The sequence below is a fragment of the Mobula hypostoma genome, chromosome 14, assembly GCF_963921235.1.
Source record: "Mobula hypostoma chromosome 14, sMobHyp1.1, whole genome shotgun sequence".
NCBI classification, from domain to species: Eukaryota; Metazoa; Chordata; class Chondrichthyes; order Myliobatiformes; family Myliobatidae; genus Mobula; species Mobula hypostoma.
The window spans coordinates 25,153,011-25,169,417 of record NC_086110.1 but is presented as its reverse complement, the minus strand read 5'-3'; the positions used below and the strand labels follow the sequence as shown (position 1 = coordinate 25,169,417).

The window sequence follows — 16,407 nt, the reverse complement described above, 5'->3', positions numbered from 1 at the left end:
AGTCACGACTTGGGTGCCCCCAAAAGCAATGTATCAGATCAAAACTCTGCAGGCTTGCTACATCTTGTTGTGACTGGCAGGGAACAATGAAATGGTCAAGCATCAGCAAAGTAAAATGGAAGATGTTGTCGAGATTGCTATCAAATGGCGCTTACTCTCCTGTGACTTTCTCACCTATGCCAAATTTGAGATTTTTCCGAGGACCAGGCCTCAATGCAGCCATTATCCAAACCTAGGTCACAGAGCAGAATGCCAAAGGTGAGGTATTAGTATCTGCCCTCAGCATGTTGGCAGCATTGGGAAGAGTGTGACACCAAAGAATGCCAGTGAAACAGAAATCAGTGAACATAAAGGGGAAAGGCATCTGGGGGCTGGAGCCATATTTAACTCAAAGAAAGGGGATTGTAGCCATTGAGGGTCAATCATCTCACCCTCAGGATTTCCTTAAGGTAGTGTGCTGGATCCAACCATCTTCAGCAAATTTCTCACCAACCTTCCTTCTATCATGCAGTCAGAAGTGGGGATGTTCAACTGCTGGTGGGACAATGTTCATTTCCATTCACAGCTCCTCAGACCATGTGACAAGACCAAGACAGTACTGAGGCAATGGCCGGCAGGTGCCAATTAATATTCATGCAATTTGAACATGGGTCAATGGAATATTAGTTACGCATGTATTGGTATCTTTACTGAAGTTTGGGCGGAACCCCAAGTGATACCTTCCCATTGTTTCTTGAGGTTTATCATGATTCTCCGTATTGATGTGAACAAGCCAAACAGACTACGCCTGCACATTTCTGCTCACGTGCTAACTTTCAGCATGAATCCTTGGCACGGACAAGTCTTTGCACCAATAACCCAGTAGCAGTAAGAACGCCACTGGAAGACTGAATCCACAAATGTTAAATAAAGCCAACTTGTTTAAGTTTGATAGTGTGGCGGGGTTAGATGTATGGGTGATGGAGAATTAGAATGTTAAACAATAATATTTTAACGAATAACTGCTCCTTTAATTTATATCACCAGCTAAATTTCTTCCTTGTTTCTGTTTGTAATTATAGACCCATGGCTAATTCAAAGAATGGGTGTGCAACTAAATAATTAGAAGTATTGGCCTTCAGTCAGGAATCAAAATAAGGGCTTTAGCATCGTAGGAACACAATCCATCTCTACAGGTTTACCTTGGGTCAGATACTCCTGAACTGCGACAACATGATTTCTGACAAACGCAAGTTTCTCAGTTGCTTTGAAATGGTATTGTTAACCCCCAAAATCACAAACTGAAGAAAGTTTTCAGTTTACTTCGAAATATATTATTCATATTAATGAAAGCTGCTTCAAAACAAAGGTTAAAGCTGAGTGCATTCTGAGTTCCAAAGCCAGGTCTATGTACCCATGTTACAAAACGTAGGCAGCAGAGTGGCTCAGCTGGTAGAGCTGTTGCCTCAGAAGATGAGAGAGCCGGGGTCAATCCTGTCTGCTTGCATATTCTGTCTGTGATTACATGGGTTTCCTCGGGTGCTCTTTTTTTCTCCCCCTACATCCCGAAGAGGTGTGGGTTAATGGGTAAATTGGTCACTGTAATTTGCCCCAAGTGAGTGACAGAATCTGGGGAGGTGATTAGGGTAGGGTTTGAGTGCAAGTGGGTGCTTAATGGTTAGCATTGACTATATGTGTGGGTGATGGAGAATAAGGATGTTAAACAATAACATTTTAAAAGATAAAATGGTGGACCAGAGCACCCATTTCTGCGCCTATATCTCCCTGATTCTGTGACTCCACAACAGGTTCTTCACATCCAAGCAGGTGACTCAGGCCCTAGGTTCTGTGCAGAAGGAAGGTGAGAGATAATGGTCTGGACAAAGAGAAAATGTAAAGCTTAGCACTGCCAATTTGGGCACAAACAAACGAGATTCTGCAGATGCTGGAAATCCAAGAGTAATACACAGAAAATACTGGAGGAACTCAGCAGGTCAGACAGCACCTGTGAAAAGGAATAAAAGATTTCAAGCCGAGATCCTTCATTAGTCTTGTCTTGCTGTGTTCCTCCAGCATTTTATGTGTGTTACTTCCATTTAGGGGTAGGGCATATCCAGAGTTGAGAGTTGGGTTTTGGCCAGATTCATAGGATGAAGGTTTGAAGAGGTGCAGGATGCTTGCGGGTTCACGTGAGGTGTTGATATTTGCAGGCAGCTTGATCAAGGATAGTGAGACAGTTGTGTTTGGATCCAGGCACTGCTGGGGTGGTGGTGCGTGGAGGGAGGGTGAGTGGTGTTCATGGGCAGAGTAAGTTCAGGGGTTAGAAGGAAGGGAAAGGTAGACAATTGTGGGAATAGTTTGCTTGAGATTTGTGGGTGGTACCTATACAGTGGAGAGGGAAAAAGGTTAGAGGTGGTGGTTGTAGGCAGACAGTTCAATCAGCTGTTGATGGATAAGGAAAGGAGGGAAAAGATCTGTGTTGAAATGGAGGAGAAACTAATTACAGTGACTCGGAATCACTGGTATTAGCTACAAGTACTAGTGTTCTTGAGGGGCTAATGGAGTACATGTGGTTCTTCCGGCTCATGAGCGTATTCATGAACGCACTGGCTTTCTGCAGCCTCTTCATTCTGCCTCCAGCATTGTTGGGACCTAATGTAAACATTTTACTAATCTGGCTTGCCTCTCCAACACTGGAGACATGCATGACAAAGAACTTCTAGCGGTAAAGTTGGGCAACAGTAAGTAAGCATATTGGGGTCCGATCTTGCAATTGGAATTTTTTTACAATTCTCTTCTCTCCAACTCTGTTCCATTCAACTCAGGAGCCTACATTGACATTGAGTGGTATTCAAAGGTACTTTCAATTTTTGTTGCCTGCATCTGTAGCAAGACTAAGTGAGTATAATGACATCTTAGCATCCTCCATGCTATAAGTTTGATGATCAATTGTGTCCTATGAACTGATGCAGCTTATAATTAAAAACAAAAGAAACTTGGGTGGCCTCCTGGCGGACATTGTTTTTTATCGTTAGAGTTTCAGATGCACTATTGTCCTTATAATTAGAGCCTATATCTTGTTACTAATTATGAATTAATTAGGAATCCTTCCTTGATGCGTATTTTGACACAGCTCTGGGATTGTTAATATTGTTGCACCTAATTCTTTGAGACAACACACACAAAATGCTGGAGGAACTCAGCAGGCCAGGCAGCATCTAGGAAAAGAGTCCAGTCAGGCCGAAATGTCGACTGTACTTTTCTCCTAGATGCTGTCTGGCCTGCTGAGTTCCTCCAGCATCTTGTGTGTGGGTCCTTCCAAAGGGTTTTGGCCTAAAAGTCAACTGTACTCTTTTCCATAGATGCTGCTTGGCCTGCTGAGTTCCTCCAGCATTTTGTGTGTGTTGCTCAGATTTCCAGCATCTGTAGATTTTCTCTTGTTTGTCCTTGAGGCAAGATAATTGAATATTAAGAGTATTCTAACTCCACAGTAAATTTCATGTGACCAAGAGCTTTTGGAGTCATTGAGGGAACATGGAACCAGAACTCTAACACTCACCTACGTACTAGAGGCAATTTACAGCAGACAACTAACCTACCAACCTGTATTTATTTTGGACATGGGAGGAAACCAGAGCACCTGGAGGAAATCCATGCAGTCACAGGGAAGGGATGCAAACTCCACACAGATGGTTTGAACCCATGTCTTTGGCACCACTGTGTCACCCTTCTTGACTCTCTTTTTCTTTGGTTTCATGGACTCATTCAGTTCAGTAATTCTCACTTGAATCAACACAGATCATGGAAAATGCAATGTTTGTAGACTCGAGAACAAACCTAATTAGATCCAATATTAATCTATCAGAAAACAAAATATAAGTGTTTTCAGTTCAAAGTATAAATTTTACTCAAACTCCAGTGTCTGCCCATCTTTAACGATACAAATTACCGAGGGATATTTACTTCTTTATGGCTTAAAATGCTCATGATCTTAATCTTGTTTCATAATCCTGGATATTGTCACATTAACTATCACATTCAATCTTGTGAATATTTTAATGTTTTCAAGGACCAGCTAACGAAAACTGAAGTAGTAAAAATATTGATTGCCTTTTACTGCTTCTTGTAGGGTGGAATTTATGTGCTCACATTATTGGACCAATTTGCAGCTGGAACAGCAATCCTTTTCGGGGTATTAATAGAAGCCATTGGTGTGTCGTGGTTTTACGGTAAGGTCCTCTTCAATATTTCATTTCAAGTTATTTGAATACATTGTTGAAAGGCTTGTGGTAAATTCTTATGTAGCAAATTAACTCAGCAGGGCACAATATCAATTTAACGTGGACATGATACATGCAGCACGGATCTGATAGTGAGCAATGTGAACACTTTTTTATCACTTTGTATCTGTACTTAATGGCTGCCCACTTTCATCACTTTAACTGATGGGGTTTGAACCAAATTTAATAAAATGCAATTTTAAGTTAACTGGCTGTAAAGCCAGTTCATAAATTTCCATAAAACCATATGTATGTGTGATATACCAACAAATATTTTTGGCAGCATATTTATTTTGCACAGGACAGTAAATTCCATTTTACTCCATTCAACTCCAGAAAATAGTCATTTTCACTGGTAATCATGGTAAGGAATTTTCAATTCCCAAATGGATCACTTTAAATCCCAGTATTATTATACTGTTAAGCAGTATTAAAATATTCTATCCTATTTAGATAAGTTGCTAATTTTTTCTCCTAGCATTGGCGACAACACCAGAGAGATAGGATTCTATTATTGCCCCCAGCCAGCAAAGGAAGAAGTGGAAATGAGTCATGGTCCCACCATAAACACTGTGCATCTCAGACTATTGTGATGGCACTTATGACCATGGGAAGCAGTGTTGTTTGCAGTCTAGTAATGCAATATGAATGCCTGGCAATAATACCTGCTGAATAAACCTTAATTTTAATTAAATCCATGCCATTAATAATGACCTGGATCTAACCATATTATTTAGGAGATTATGAATTCATTTTAGTGACTTGAGAAAGTAGAAATATTACACCTCATCTGGTGAGAGAGTATTAATGTTAGACATAATTTCCCATCTTCAAATAATCAAGAATACAATTATATTTCAGTACTGGGGGGACGTAAAACCATACCATACTGCAAGATAAGACCATCTAACAAACCATGCATATTGATCCCCTTCTTTCTAGTTAGCAGCTTATTTTTGGTGTAATTTTCTGCATGAACGTAGAGCAGGGAAGGAAACATTTCTAGTGCCTAACATTGTAATTATTATTAGCTCTTACGAGTTTGCAAACCCTTCAATTCTCATCATAAGTTCATCTCGTCAATATTGGTAATCATTATTACTGTGAGCACCAAGAAAATATATGTAACTGAAGCCTGTAGAATTTCATATAATTTTCATATTGGAAGAATCTGATAATAAATAAAGACCAAAAGTAAAACCAATGAAAATATTGAATCTAGAAACCAAACTTTAGATTTGCTGAACTTTACTGCTAAACAAAAATGTGTTCTTTATACACGAGTTTTTTCTTCTTAATATGACCTCATGTGATTTTGTAACATAATAACTTGCACCATATGAAATTAAAGCAATGTTTTTTAAAATTTGTTGCATGATGAAACCAAAGTGAAAATGGTTTGTCAATAATCCCAGTACATATCAATAAAGTTAATGATAATCATGGATGTTCTCAATATGCTGTTGCCATCCATATTTTATCATTGTACTGATGCTTTCAGATAAGTTATGGTCATTTTGATACTTGATGTCTCCATATTGTCAAAACAGTAAATCCTATTAATTGTTACATATTCAAATAGTTCTTGCCAAAATAAATAAAAAGAACAAAGTTTAGAATGTCATGTCAGAAATCTAGACCAGTGTTATCATGTACCAGTATGATTTGTACTTTCGTAGCCTCACAAATACTTCCAGTTCTTAAACTTGGTTGGATAACAGGATCATTTGAGTCTGTGGGTCAGTTAAAAATGACAATAGGTGACCCTGTGCTTGGAAGATGATGCTCCATTACAACATTTTGTTTTAATTAATGTTTCCTGATAATGTGATCTGGCACTTTGTCCTCTGTTTTGTAACTAGGAAAAAAAGATTCCTTAGTTTGAGTCACCTGAAAGGATTATTGTCAAGGCCCTCAAGCACTGTGTGACATTTAAAGAAAGTGAACTTTGAAATATTTGGATTTAAGCCTAATCATGAAAGTCATGCAATAGAAATGTAGTGATATTTCGTGCCCCTACAATCCAATTTCAAATATAAATATTATCTTTGCGTATCTGAAAACTATGTAGAAAATAATAAGTATAACTTAATCAAGAGATGTACCAGAAGTTTCCACTTTCCAATGGATAAATAATTTGTAAATTATTCAGACAGTTAAAATATATTGTGGGTAATTAATGCATTTTTAAAAAGCAGTAAATAACTAAGCACTCATTAGCTTATTCTTTGTCGTATAGATGAAAATGAATCACTGTATACTCAGCAGTTTGTTTATTTATTTAGTTAGTTAGCAATACGGTGTGGAGAGAGCCCCTCCAGACCTTTGAACCTTGCCACCCCAGCAACCCCCTATAAACCCTGACCTAATTACAGGACAATTTGCAATGACAAATTAACCTTCCTGATACTTCTTTTGACTGTGGGGGGAAATCCGGACTACCCGGAGAAAACCTCCACATCCCACGGGGAGAGTGGGCAGAGACTGCTTACAGAATGACTCCAGAATTGATCCCAGAACTCCGTAATGCTGAAAGCTGCAATAGCATCGTGCTGTCGGTTATGCTACTCTGGTGCCTATTATCGGAAATAGAAAGCTCGCACGTCATAAAGTTTAAAGATATACTTGCATTTATCAAAGTATTCATAATGTTTATATGTGGTTCAAGTTGCCTTAGAGTATAATTTTAGTACTGACAGTTTTTAAACATACTACTCGAAGAATATAAATCATTGCATTTCACCATGACGTGCTGCATAAGGATGGCTCAATTTTCAGTGGAAGAAAGGACCGAGTAAGTACAGATGCTTAACTCAGTTGAATTCAACTTAGCTTAGTGATTCAGAGGATATTTACCATTACACAAAAAGGCAGCACTCTGGTGCGGCTAGGAGAACCAGTTCCTGACGTAAAGCTCCAGTGACTTAGGTTTAATCCCGGTTGCAGGTGCCATCTGGGTGGAGTTTGCAGAACCCGAGATCAGTTGGGTTTCTCCTAGGGTGGTACAGTTTCCTCCCACATCTCAAAGAAGTGAGAGATTGGCCACTGTAAGCTACCCTTAGTACGTAGGTGAGCTTAGAAGCAGTGGGGAGCTGCAGGTTCAGGAGCCGTTATCACCCTTCAACCATCAGGCTCCTGAACCAGCACGGAAAAACCACTTACCTCAAAATCTGAACTGATTTCCACAATCACTTTCAGGGACTCTACATCTACGTTCTCAGTATTATTTACTTACTATTTATTTAATATTATTTTATTTTTATTTTTTTCTCAGCTCAAGCTGGTAAAACCTGAGGTGCAGGCGTAGCCAAGCACACACGTTTCTCAATTGCTAGGAACTTTCGAACCATTCTAGTGTTGTTTAGTGTAGTGGCTTTCAGAAGGTTTACATAAATATTGTTCTATAAATATTACAATTGTGTAGTGACTTTGGAATGATATTAGTTGTAGATATTACTATTGAGACAATGTATATACCCTGTTCAAGTTCCATTGTCTTTCAATTTCCTCTTTTAGTTCAGCATATTTTTAGTATCTTTCACTTATTGATTTCTGTGTTTGGATTGGCTTTATCTATTAAGTAAGTTGTTCTGTTTGTTTATCCTGTAATATTATATTCGGGCTGTTATTATGGATTGTTCTATCTGTAATAATGGATCGGTTGTAATTTTATTATTGTTATTATTTGTATTTGCAGCTTGTCTTTTGCACAATGGTTGTTTGTAAGTCTTTGTGTGTGGTACTTCATTGATTCTACTGTATTTCCTTGTCTGATGATGCCAGTGACCAATGCAACTAACGGCAGGACGCAGATAGTTCAGGAACCCACTTCTTCTTCTTCATCTTTTTTTAAATATACTCTACTACTAATCCGAGCACGAGTGGAGCCTGTAATTTATATTTTTATGTTGTGTTTTTGGGCCAACTGAGCCATCTAGCACTTTTACTGTCTCCAAGGGAGTTTGGCTTGGTTGAGAATGGAAGTTGCGGCCTAATGACGAAGTGTGAACCCATGATCGGCTGCAATTCTCGCAGATTGAACTGTTGAGCAATATTCAGCTTCAGCATCGCCTGCCTACGTTTGACCACTCACCTCCTCTCTTTCACTCACCGCTGTTGGATTAAGGTGCAGGACTCTTGGGTCTTGAGCAAGTTTTGATAGCTGCACTTTGTGGATTGGACTCTTTTTTAGAGAACTCTGCAGGTCACGTTGCATGTGTTTTCTGGTTTTAGTTACTCGTTTTTCTCATTGCTATTTTGTACAATTTTGATCGGCGCTCTTCAATACAGACAGGCACTGCAGCCAGCAGTCAAAGAATAACACAGCACTAATTTGAACTGAACTGAACTAAACTGAACTTTCCTAGACTGTTTCAAGAACTCTGTCGTGTGATGTTTAATATTCTGTGTGTTATTCACTCATTTATTGCTGTTTGCGTGATTTGTTCTTTTTTTTAGCACTTTGGGTGTTTGATCTTTTCTTTGAACAAGTTCCTTGGTGTTTCTTTGTTTTGCAGCTTCCTGCAGGAGGAAGAACCTCAGGGTTCTATTATGCATACATACTTTGATAATAAATGTACCTTGACTTTGACTTTATTCTACAGTGAATTCATTTTCTTCTTAAGCCCATCACCCCTATTGGGGCGTAGACCACTGACAGCAGCTCACCAGAGCCCTCTGTCCTGTGTCAGTATGTCAAGTTGTCCCCAGGTGTAATCCACCCTCGAAGATCCTTCCTCTCCCACGCACGAGGACTTTGGAACTTCTAACGGCATTTCTGTAGCACTGGGTTTTTGCCCCATGCCCAGCCCTCCTTTCACAGCTGGGGCTTGGAACCATCCATGACAGAGTTCATGCTCTAAATGCCGGCAAGAAAGTGAATCTCTGGGTAGTATATGATGACATATACGATAATAGATTTACTTTGAATTTTGAACTCTTGAGCTTTGAATTTGGGGAGAATAGAAAATACGATTAGCGTAAGATAAGTGTGAATGGGCTATGTCTTTCTATAAATATAAATTTACAGACAAATCAGTCTGTATTTTTATTCACTCAAACTTGAGAGATGTAGTAACATGCACTGAATTTATTTTCTTGAACAATCTTGTGTATATTACAAATTAAAATTTCTCAATAACTGGGGCTCCAACCATTTAACTTTGAAGTAGTGCATTAAGTCTTATTTCTCCGCACTAGATTTTTGATATATTTGTCTGCTTGTTGTGCTTTTAAGTAGATTGCAAGTTGTGGACATGGTAACGGTAACAGTAGCTAACATAATACACTGCCACATTATTTTCCAGCAAATCAGTAGTTTGAAGAGAGTAGCAGTTATGAGTCCAACCTTATTTTAGATCCATCAACCTGGTTTTATTGATATTTTGAGCTGAACTTCTTGGAAGTTAATGTTATCAGAACTAAAATGGCTAGTTTGACAGGGGAAAGTTAATTTTGTATTTAAAGAGGCATAAGGTGTGTGCCTAACAGATTTATTTTTTTATTCACAGACACCAGAAAGTGAGTCATATTTTCAAAAGAAACTTCATTTTCAAATGAGATTTTCGTAGCTTTTCAAATAAGAATTTAAAAAATTTGCAAGGTTTCATTTGGGTTGTTTTGTTTGACACCATTCAAATGACTTCCAATCAGTGTAATTATCTTAGAGCTTCTCAGCTGCTCCAGTGGAATGATGTTGCGGCTTTAAAAACAGTCATGGTTAACATACCAAATGTGGTTGAATTAACTGCTCGAAACAGAGTTTGAAACCGCTTGAATAATTGCTAACATTCTGTCATTAAAGGCTGTATATAATGCTGTATAATAAATACAGCGTTTCTAACATTATTTATTTTAATTTTTTCAACATTCTATTGCTTAGCATAAAATAAGTAATAAATAGGATGTAATGGAAATAATCATGTTATATTTTTCAAAGAGTTGACTGCTGCTTGAAATACACTTTAACTCATGGAAAGGATTCATGCCAATTTTAATCTGAGCGTCTTTAAAGTTTTGTTATTAATGATTATAACCATGATTCATTAAACTATTTTAGCGTTTCCTTAGGAAACCATTACTTAGAGTGGATAGCCAGAACTTTTTCCCAGGGCAGAAATGGCTAATACAAGAAGCCATAATTTTAGGGTGATGGGAGGAAGGTATAGGGGGATGTCAGAGATGAGTTCTTCACACAGAGTTGGGGATGCGTGGAGTGCGTTGCCAGGGGTGGTGGTAGAGGCAGATAGATCAGGGGCATTGAAGCCACGCTCATGGATGATAGAAAAATGGAGGACGATGCAGGAGGGATGGGTCAGATTGATCTTAGATTACATTAAAAAATCAGCACGATGTCTGGGCTGAAGGACCTGTGCCGTGCTGTAATGTTCTATGAAGTATGAGCAGACCTCTTGCAAGAATAAGATCAGAATTTATTTTTGTTTCTTCAGAAATACAGGCAGTAATTGGATAACTGTTATTGACATGTTTTATTATACTACTTCTACGTGAAATTGAATGACATCCTTGCATGGCCTCTATCCAGCTTCAGTGAATCACAGGAGATGTTTTTCTGAATCAAATCTACCATGCAGATTTGGATGCTTTAAATAGTCAGAAACATGATTAACATGTTGTTAGCATCTTGATCTTAATTTAATTTACACTATCTGCCCTAGAGTTTAACTACAGAAATACTAAAGACCTTTTTGAAATACACAGCCAATCTATAATACATTTGGATTGAATTACTAATCCCGTTTTTCTGTTATATTACTAAATTTACAGCAGTAAACTATATTAAAATTAATTTAGTGTAAGAGCATGTCTGCTGCAAAGTAAGAAATGTTTCATTGTGTCTGCAGACTGCAATTTAATATTAATAATGAAATCAGATAGCTTTGTTAAAGTGCTTAAAGAAAGTACTTCTGAAGTTTTGTGTAATTTATTGGAGATGAATTGATAGCAGGGTATATTCATGTGCGTATGCGCTTGCTCATACAAGTAGCATGGTAACGAAGCAGTTAGTGTAACACTTTTACAGTGTTAGCGAACCAAGTTCAATTCCAGTACTATATGTGAGGAGTTTGTTCTCTCTGTGACTGCATGAATTTAATTTCCTACATCCCAAAGACATAAGGGTTAGTAGGTTAATTGGTCGTGGGTGTAATTGGGTGGTGTGAGTCATTGGGCCACAAGAGCCTGTTATTATGCTGTATTTTCTAAATAAATAAATAAAAATGTTAATTGAACAACAGTTCAAAATTTTATTTGAAGAGTCAATAGGATGGCAGGTACAGAAGAAGGAAGTAGATCCTCTTGGCCGTCTGAGATATCCTTTGGAGTTATTAGCTGAAGGACATCGCTAGGTAGTAAATTGAGAACCTAATGCTGCATCTGATCATTCAATTCTGTGAGTGCTTTGTTGGCAAACCCTTGCTTTGTTAATGCCCCTTTTTTCAGCACCAACTTGTATCAGTTTAAGTAAACATCTGAATTTTACACAAAACAGCTCTTGGGAATTTAGAAAGATTTTCATTTGTGTTGCACGATTTGGTGACTCTGATTACCCCTCTGATTTCCCCCATCTATGCACTTCCCGTGTATTCACCCTCTTAATTTTGAATATCCCTATAAGGTCTGTCTTCATTCAAGTCCAAACCAATTGAACCTTCCCCTATAACCCAGGTCTTCAAGTTCCAGCAACATCCTGGTAAGTTTTCCCTGCACTTTTTCAAGCTTATTGATATCTGTCCTGTAGGTAGGTGACTAGGACAGTAAACAATACTCAAATTCAGCTTGTACAACTTCAACTTGACATCCCATCTCAGTGCCCTAATTCTATGGAGGCCAATGTGTCAAAGCCCTATCTACTTGTGATGCCATTTTCAAGGAATTATGGACCTGGATTCCATAAGACCAAAAGACATAGGAGCAGCATTAGGCTATTTGGCCCAACAAGTGTGATCCACTATTTCATCATGGCTGATCCATTTCCCTCGCAACCCCATTCTCCTGCCTTCACCTCATAACCTTTCATGGCCTGACTAATCAAGAACCTATTGACCTCCAGCTTACATACGCCTGACCTCCACAGCGCCTGTGGCAACAAATTCCACAGATTCACCACCATCTAGCTAAAGAAATTCCTCCTCATCTCTGTTCTAAATAGAAGTCCACCTATGCTGAGGCTGTGCCCTCTGGTCTTAGACTTACCCAGCATAGGAAACATCCTCTCCACATCCACTCTATCTAGGCCTTTCAGCATTTGATAGGGTTCAATAACATCCCCTCCTCATTTTTCTAAATTCAGCGAGTAAAGGTTCAGAGCCATTAATTTCTCCTCATATGATTAGCCTATAATTTGTGGAATCATTCTCATGAAATTCCTCTGAGCCCTCTCCAATGTCAACATATTTTTAGAAACATAGAAACATAGAAACATAGAAACATAGAAAATAGGTGCAGGAGTAGGCCATTCGGCCCTTCGAGCTTGCACCGCCATTTATTATGATCATGGCTGATCATCCAACTCAGAACCCCGCCCCGATATGAATAAATTGACCTGAGATAATAAAACTGTGACATAGTGTGTTTCCTTTTTTGATACCTATTACTGCTGGGGTTGAGTGTAAAATTGTGACTGTTGATTTATTGTAACGTGTGCACTCACCACAATAACAGAGGGGAATAATGTGTCTGGATGACCCTTTGAGTGTTTTACCGAGTGTGCCATGAGACGTCTGTAATCAGTGACGGGCCTTCGTCACACAGTCGGAATAGGAACTTCAGAAATTGCCTGGATTTTGCCTGCACAGGAGCCAACTTGCCTTGACCTACAACACAGCCAAGATAGATCACAGTGGCATGGCCAAATTCACTCTTAGCTAAGTCAACTGTAAGGTTGGCCCCGGAAAGCCTGTCAAACAGCTTTTCTACTACAGAGATATGCTCTTCCCAAGTGTCACTCCCTGTGGCTAAGTCATCAATATAGGCATCTGTGTGTCCTAACCCTTGAATTACAGAATCAATCATTCTCTGGAATGTTCCTGGAGCATATTTCATTCCAAATGGCGAAACATTGTATTCATACAACCCAGAAGGTGTAACAAATGTAGAAATTTCTCTACCTCAGTCCATCAATGGAACACACCAATACACTTTCAACAGATCGATCTTTGTAAGAAATTACCTTTTCCAACCCTATCGATGCAATCATCCACCCTAGGGATAGGATAGACATCTGTTTTTGTTACTGCATTTACCTTCCTATAATCAGTGCAAAATCTAACACTACCATCAGGTTTGGGCTAGATTTTGCACTGATTATAGGAAGGTAAATGCAGTAACAAAAACAGATTTTTCTTAAATAAGAGGCGTAAAACTGCTCACAATACTCTAAGTGAAGCCCCATCAGAGCCTTATAAAGCCGCGGCATTACATTCTTGCATTTCTATTCTAAAATGAATGCTAAAATTGCATTTGCCTTCCTCACCTGCTAATTAACCTTTATCGAATCCTGCAAGAGGACTTCCAAGACCATTTGCACCTCAGAGTTTTGAACTTTCTCCCAGTTTAGAAAATAGTCTTTGATTTTATTTCTTCTACCAAAGTGCATGACCATACACCTCCAACACTTATTCCATTTGCCACACAGCCTCCCTGCTTCCTCAACACTACCTGTCCCTCCACCTATCTTCATAACATCTGCAAACTTGGCCACATAGCCACAACTTCATCATCCAAATCATTGACATACAACATAAAAAGAAGCAGTCCTAACACCAACCCCTGCAGAACACCACCAGTTGCTCCTGCCAATCAGTCAATGCTGTATTCATGCTAGCATCTTTCCTATAATACCATGAATTCTTATCTTGTTAAGCAGCCTCATTTGTGGCACCTTGTCAAAGGCCTTCGGATAATCCAAGTAAACAACATCCATCACTTCTCCTTTGTCTATCCTGCTTGCTATTTCCTTAAAGAATTCCAACAGATTTGTCAAGCAGGATTTCCCTTAAGGAAACCATGTTGATCTTGGCCTATTTTATCACGTGCCTCCAAGTACCCGAAAATCACATCTTTAACAATCGATTCCAATATCTTCCCAACCACTGAGGTCAGACTATCTATAATTTCTTTTCTTCTACCTCCCTCCCTTCTTGACGAGTGGAGTGATATTTGCAATTTTCCAGTCATCCAGAATCATTCCAGAATCTATTGTTTCTTGAAAGATCAATGCTAAAGCTTCCATAATCTCTTCAGTTACCTCTTTTGGAACTCTGTAGTGTAGTTCATCTGATACAGGTGACTTTTCTAGCTTCAGACAATTCAGTTTCCTAAGCACCTTCTCCCTAGTAACAGCCATTGCGTTCACTTCTGCCTCCTGACACTCTCAAACCTCTGTCATACTACTTGTGACATCCGCTGTGGAGACTTATGCAAAATACTTATTCGGTTTGCCCGCCATTACCTTAACCCCCATTACTACCTCTCCAGTGTAATTTTTCAGCGGTCCAATATCTACTATATTTTACTCTTTGAATATCTGAATAATCTTTTTATATACTCTTTAGCATTGTGGGCTAGCTTACCTTCATGTTTCATCTTTGTCCCCTGTATGGCTTTTTAATCACCTTCTGTTGGTTTTTAAAAGTTTCTCAATCCTCTAACTTTCCACTAATTGCTTGTAGAAACTCCAGCCATTGCTGTCCTGCTGTCATCCCTGCTGGTGTCCCCTTCCAGTAAGGTTTGGCCATCTCCTCCCTCTTGCCCCTGTAATTCCCTTTACTCCATTGTAATCGTGATACACCTGAATTTACCTTCCCCAACTCAAATTGCAGCATGAATTCTATTATATTACGATCACTGTCTCCTAAGGGTTCCTTTACCCTAAGCTCCCTAATCAAATCCAGTTCACTACACCCAATCCAGAATAGCTGATCCCCTAGTGGATTCACCCACAAGCTGCTCTAAAAAGCCATCTTGTATGCCTTCTACAAATTCTCTCACTTGGGATACAGCACGAGCCTAATTGTCCCAATCTACCCATATATTGAAATCCCCCTTGATTACTGTAACATTGCCCTTTTGATATGCTTTTTCTATCTCCTATTGTAACTTGTAGCCCACATCCTGGCTACTGTTTGAAGATCTGTATATAACTCCCATCAGGGTCATTTACCCTTGCAGTCTCTTAACTCCAGGTCTCTTTATTCTACTGTACAACTCAGAGCCCTACCATTCACTTTGTAGGTTTTACCCTGGTCTGTCCTGCCAAAGTGCAACAGTTCACACTTGTCTTTATTAACTTCCACCCGTTCTGGATTTTAACCAAGAAGCGGTAATATATTTCCAAGTCAGGATGGTGTGTGGTTTGGAGGGCAACTTCCCACTGCTGGTGTCCTTTTAGCTGGTGAGGTCATAATTTTGGAAGGTACTGCCTAATGATGTTCATCAATGCCTCTTGCCTTCCCTTGGTGTGTTGAAGTCTGCAATAAGTGACTAGTGCGCTTTGTCAGAAGTCCAGCAATGTAAAATATGACTCATTAGTGAATCTTGCACATGGTTAGTATGCAGAATGTATCTGGAACTCATGTGCTCAATATAGAAAACTGGGGCCTGAGTAGGTTATGGTGTTCCACTGCATGTTTATTGGCTCCTTGCTACACTTAAAATGCCTCTACTCCTACGGGTATAAATTAAATAGCTCCCAACCTCAAATAAAGCGGCATTGGGAAGTTTTACCTAAGTTTGGAATCAGCAACTGAATGCCGTAATTTGTGCATAGAGTATATTTCATTCAATCACATACCTTGTTCAACTTGATAATTTTCAACAACTGGCTAATTAGTGAAGAACTTGGTTTCGTGTGGTTTGTCTTAATAAATCCATATTAATGACACTAAAACAATCGAAAGCTCACACTCACAGAACCAGCTGATGCAATAGTTTAAGCTCTGTATTCTCAGTCTGATAAATGATAATCTACTCCCTGGCCTCATAAATATCAGTTTACCATTCGGGATTTATTATTAGCCCTGCCAATGTAAATAGCATAAACTTTCCTCCTTCATAAAGTATTGCCATTCCTTTGTAAGTAAAGCTACTTTTAAAAAGCTCTTAATTTGTGTCAATAAATTACTGTAAC

The 16,407-nt window shown here is 39.0% G+C and overlaps 1 protein-coding gene across 2 annotated transcripts in view; it reads left to right on the top strand.

Moving 5' to 3' along the window:
* Positions 1-16,407, top strand: part of slc6a2 (solute carrier family 6 member 2) — a 149,558-nt gene that overhangs the window by 108,711 nt on the left and 24,440 nt on the right. For both annotated transcript variants that reach the window (XM_063066838.1, XM_063066839.1), the window contains exon 11: positions 4,109-4,208. In XM_063066838.1, the coding sequence (XP_062922908.1) occupies positions 4,109-4,208 (100 nt within the window). The remainder of the gene's footprint in view (positions 1-4,108; positions 4,209-16,407) is intronic.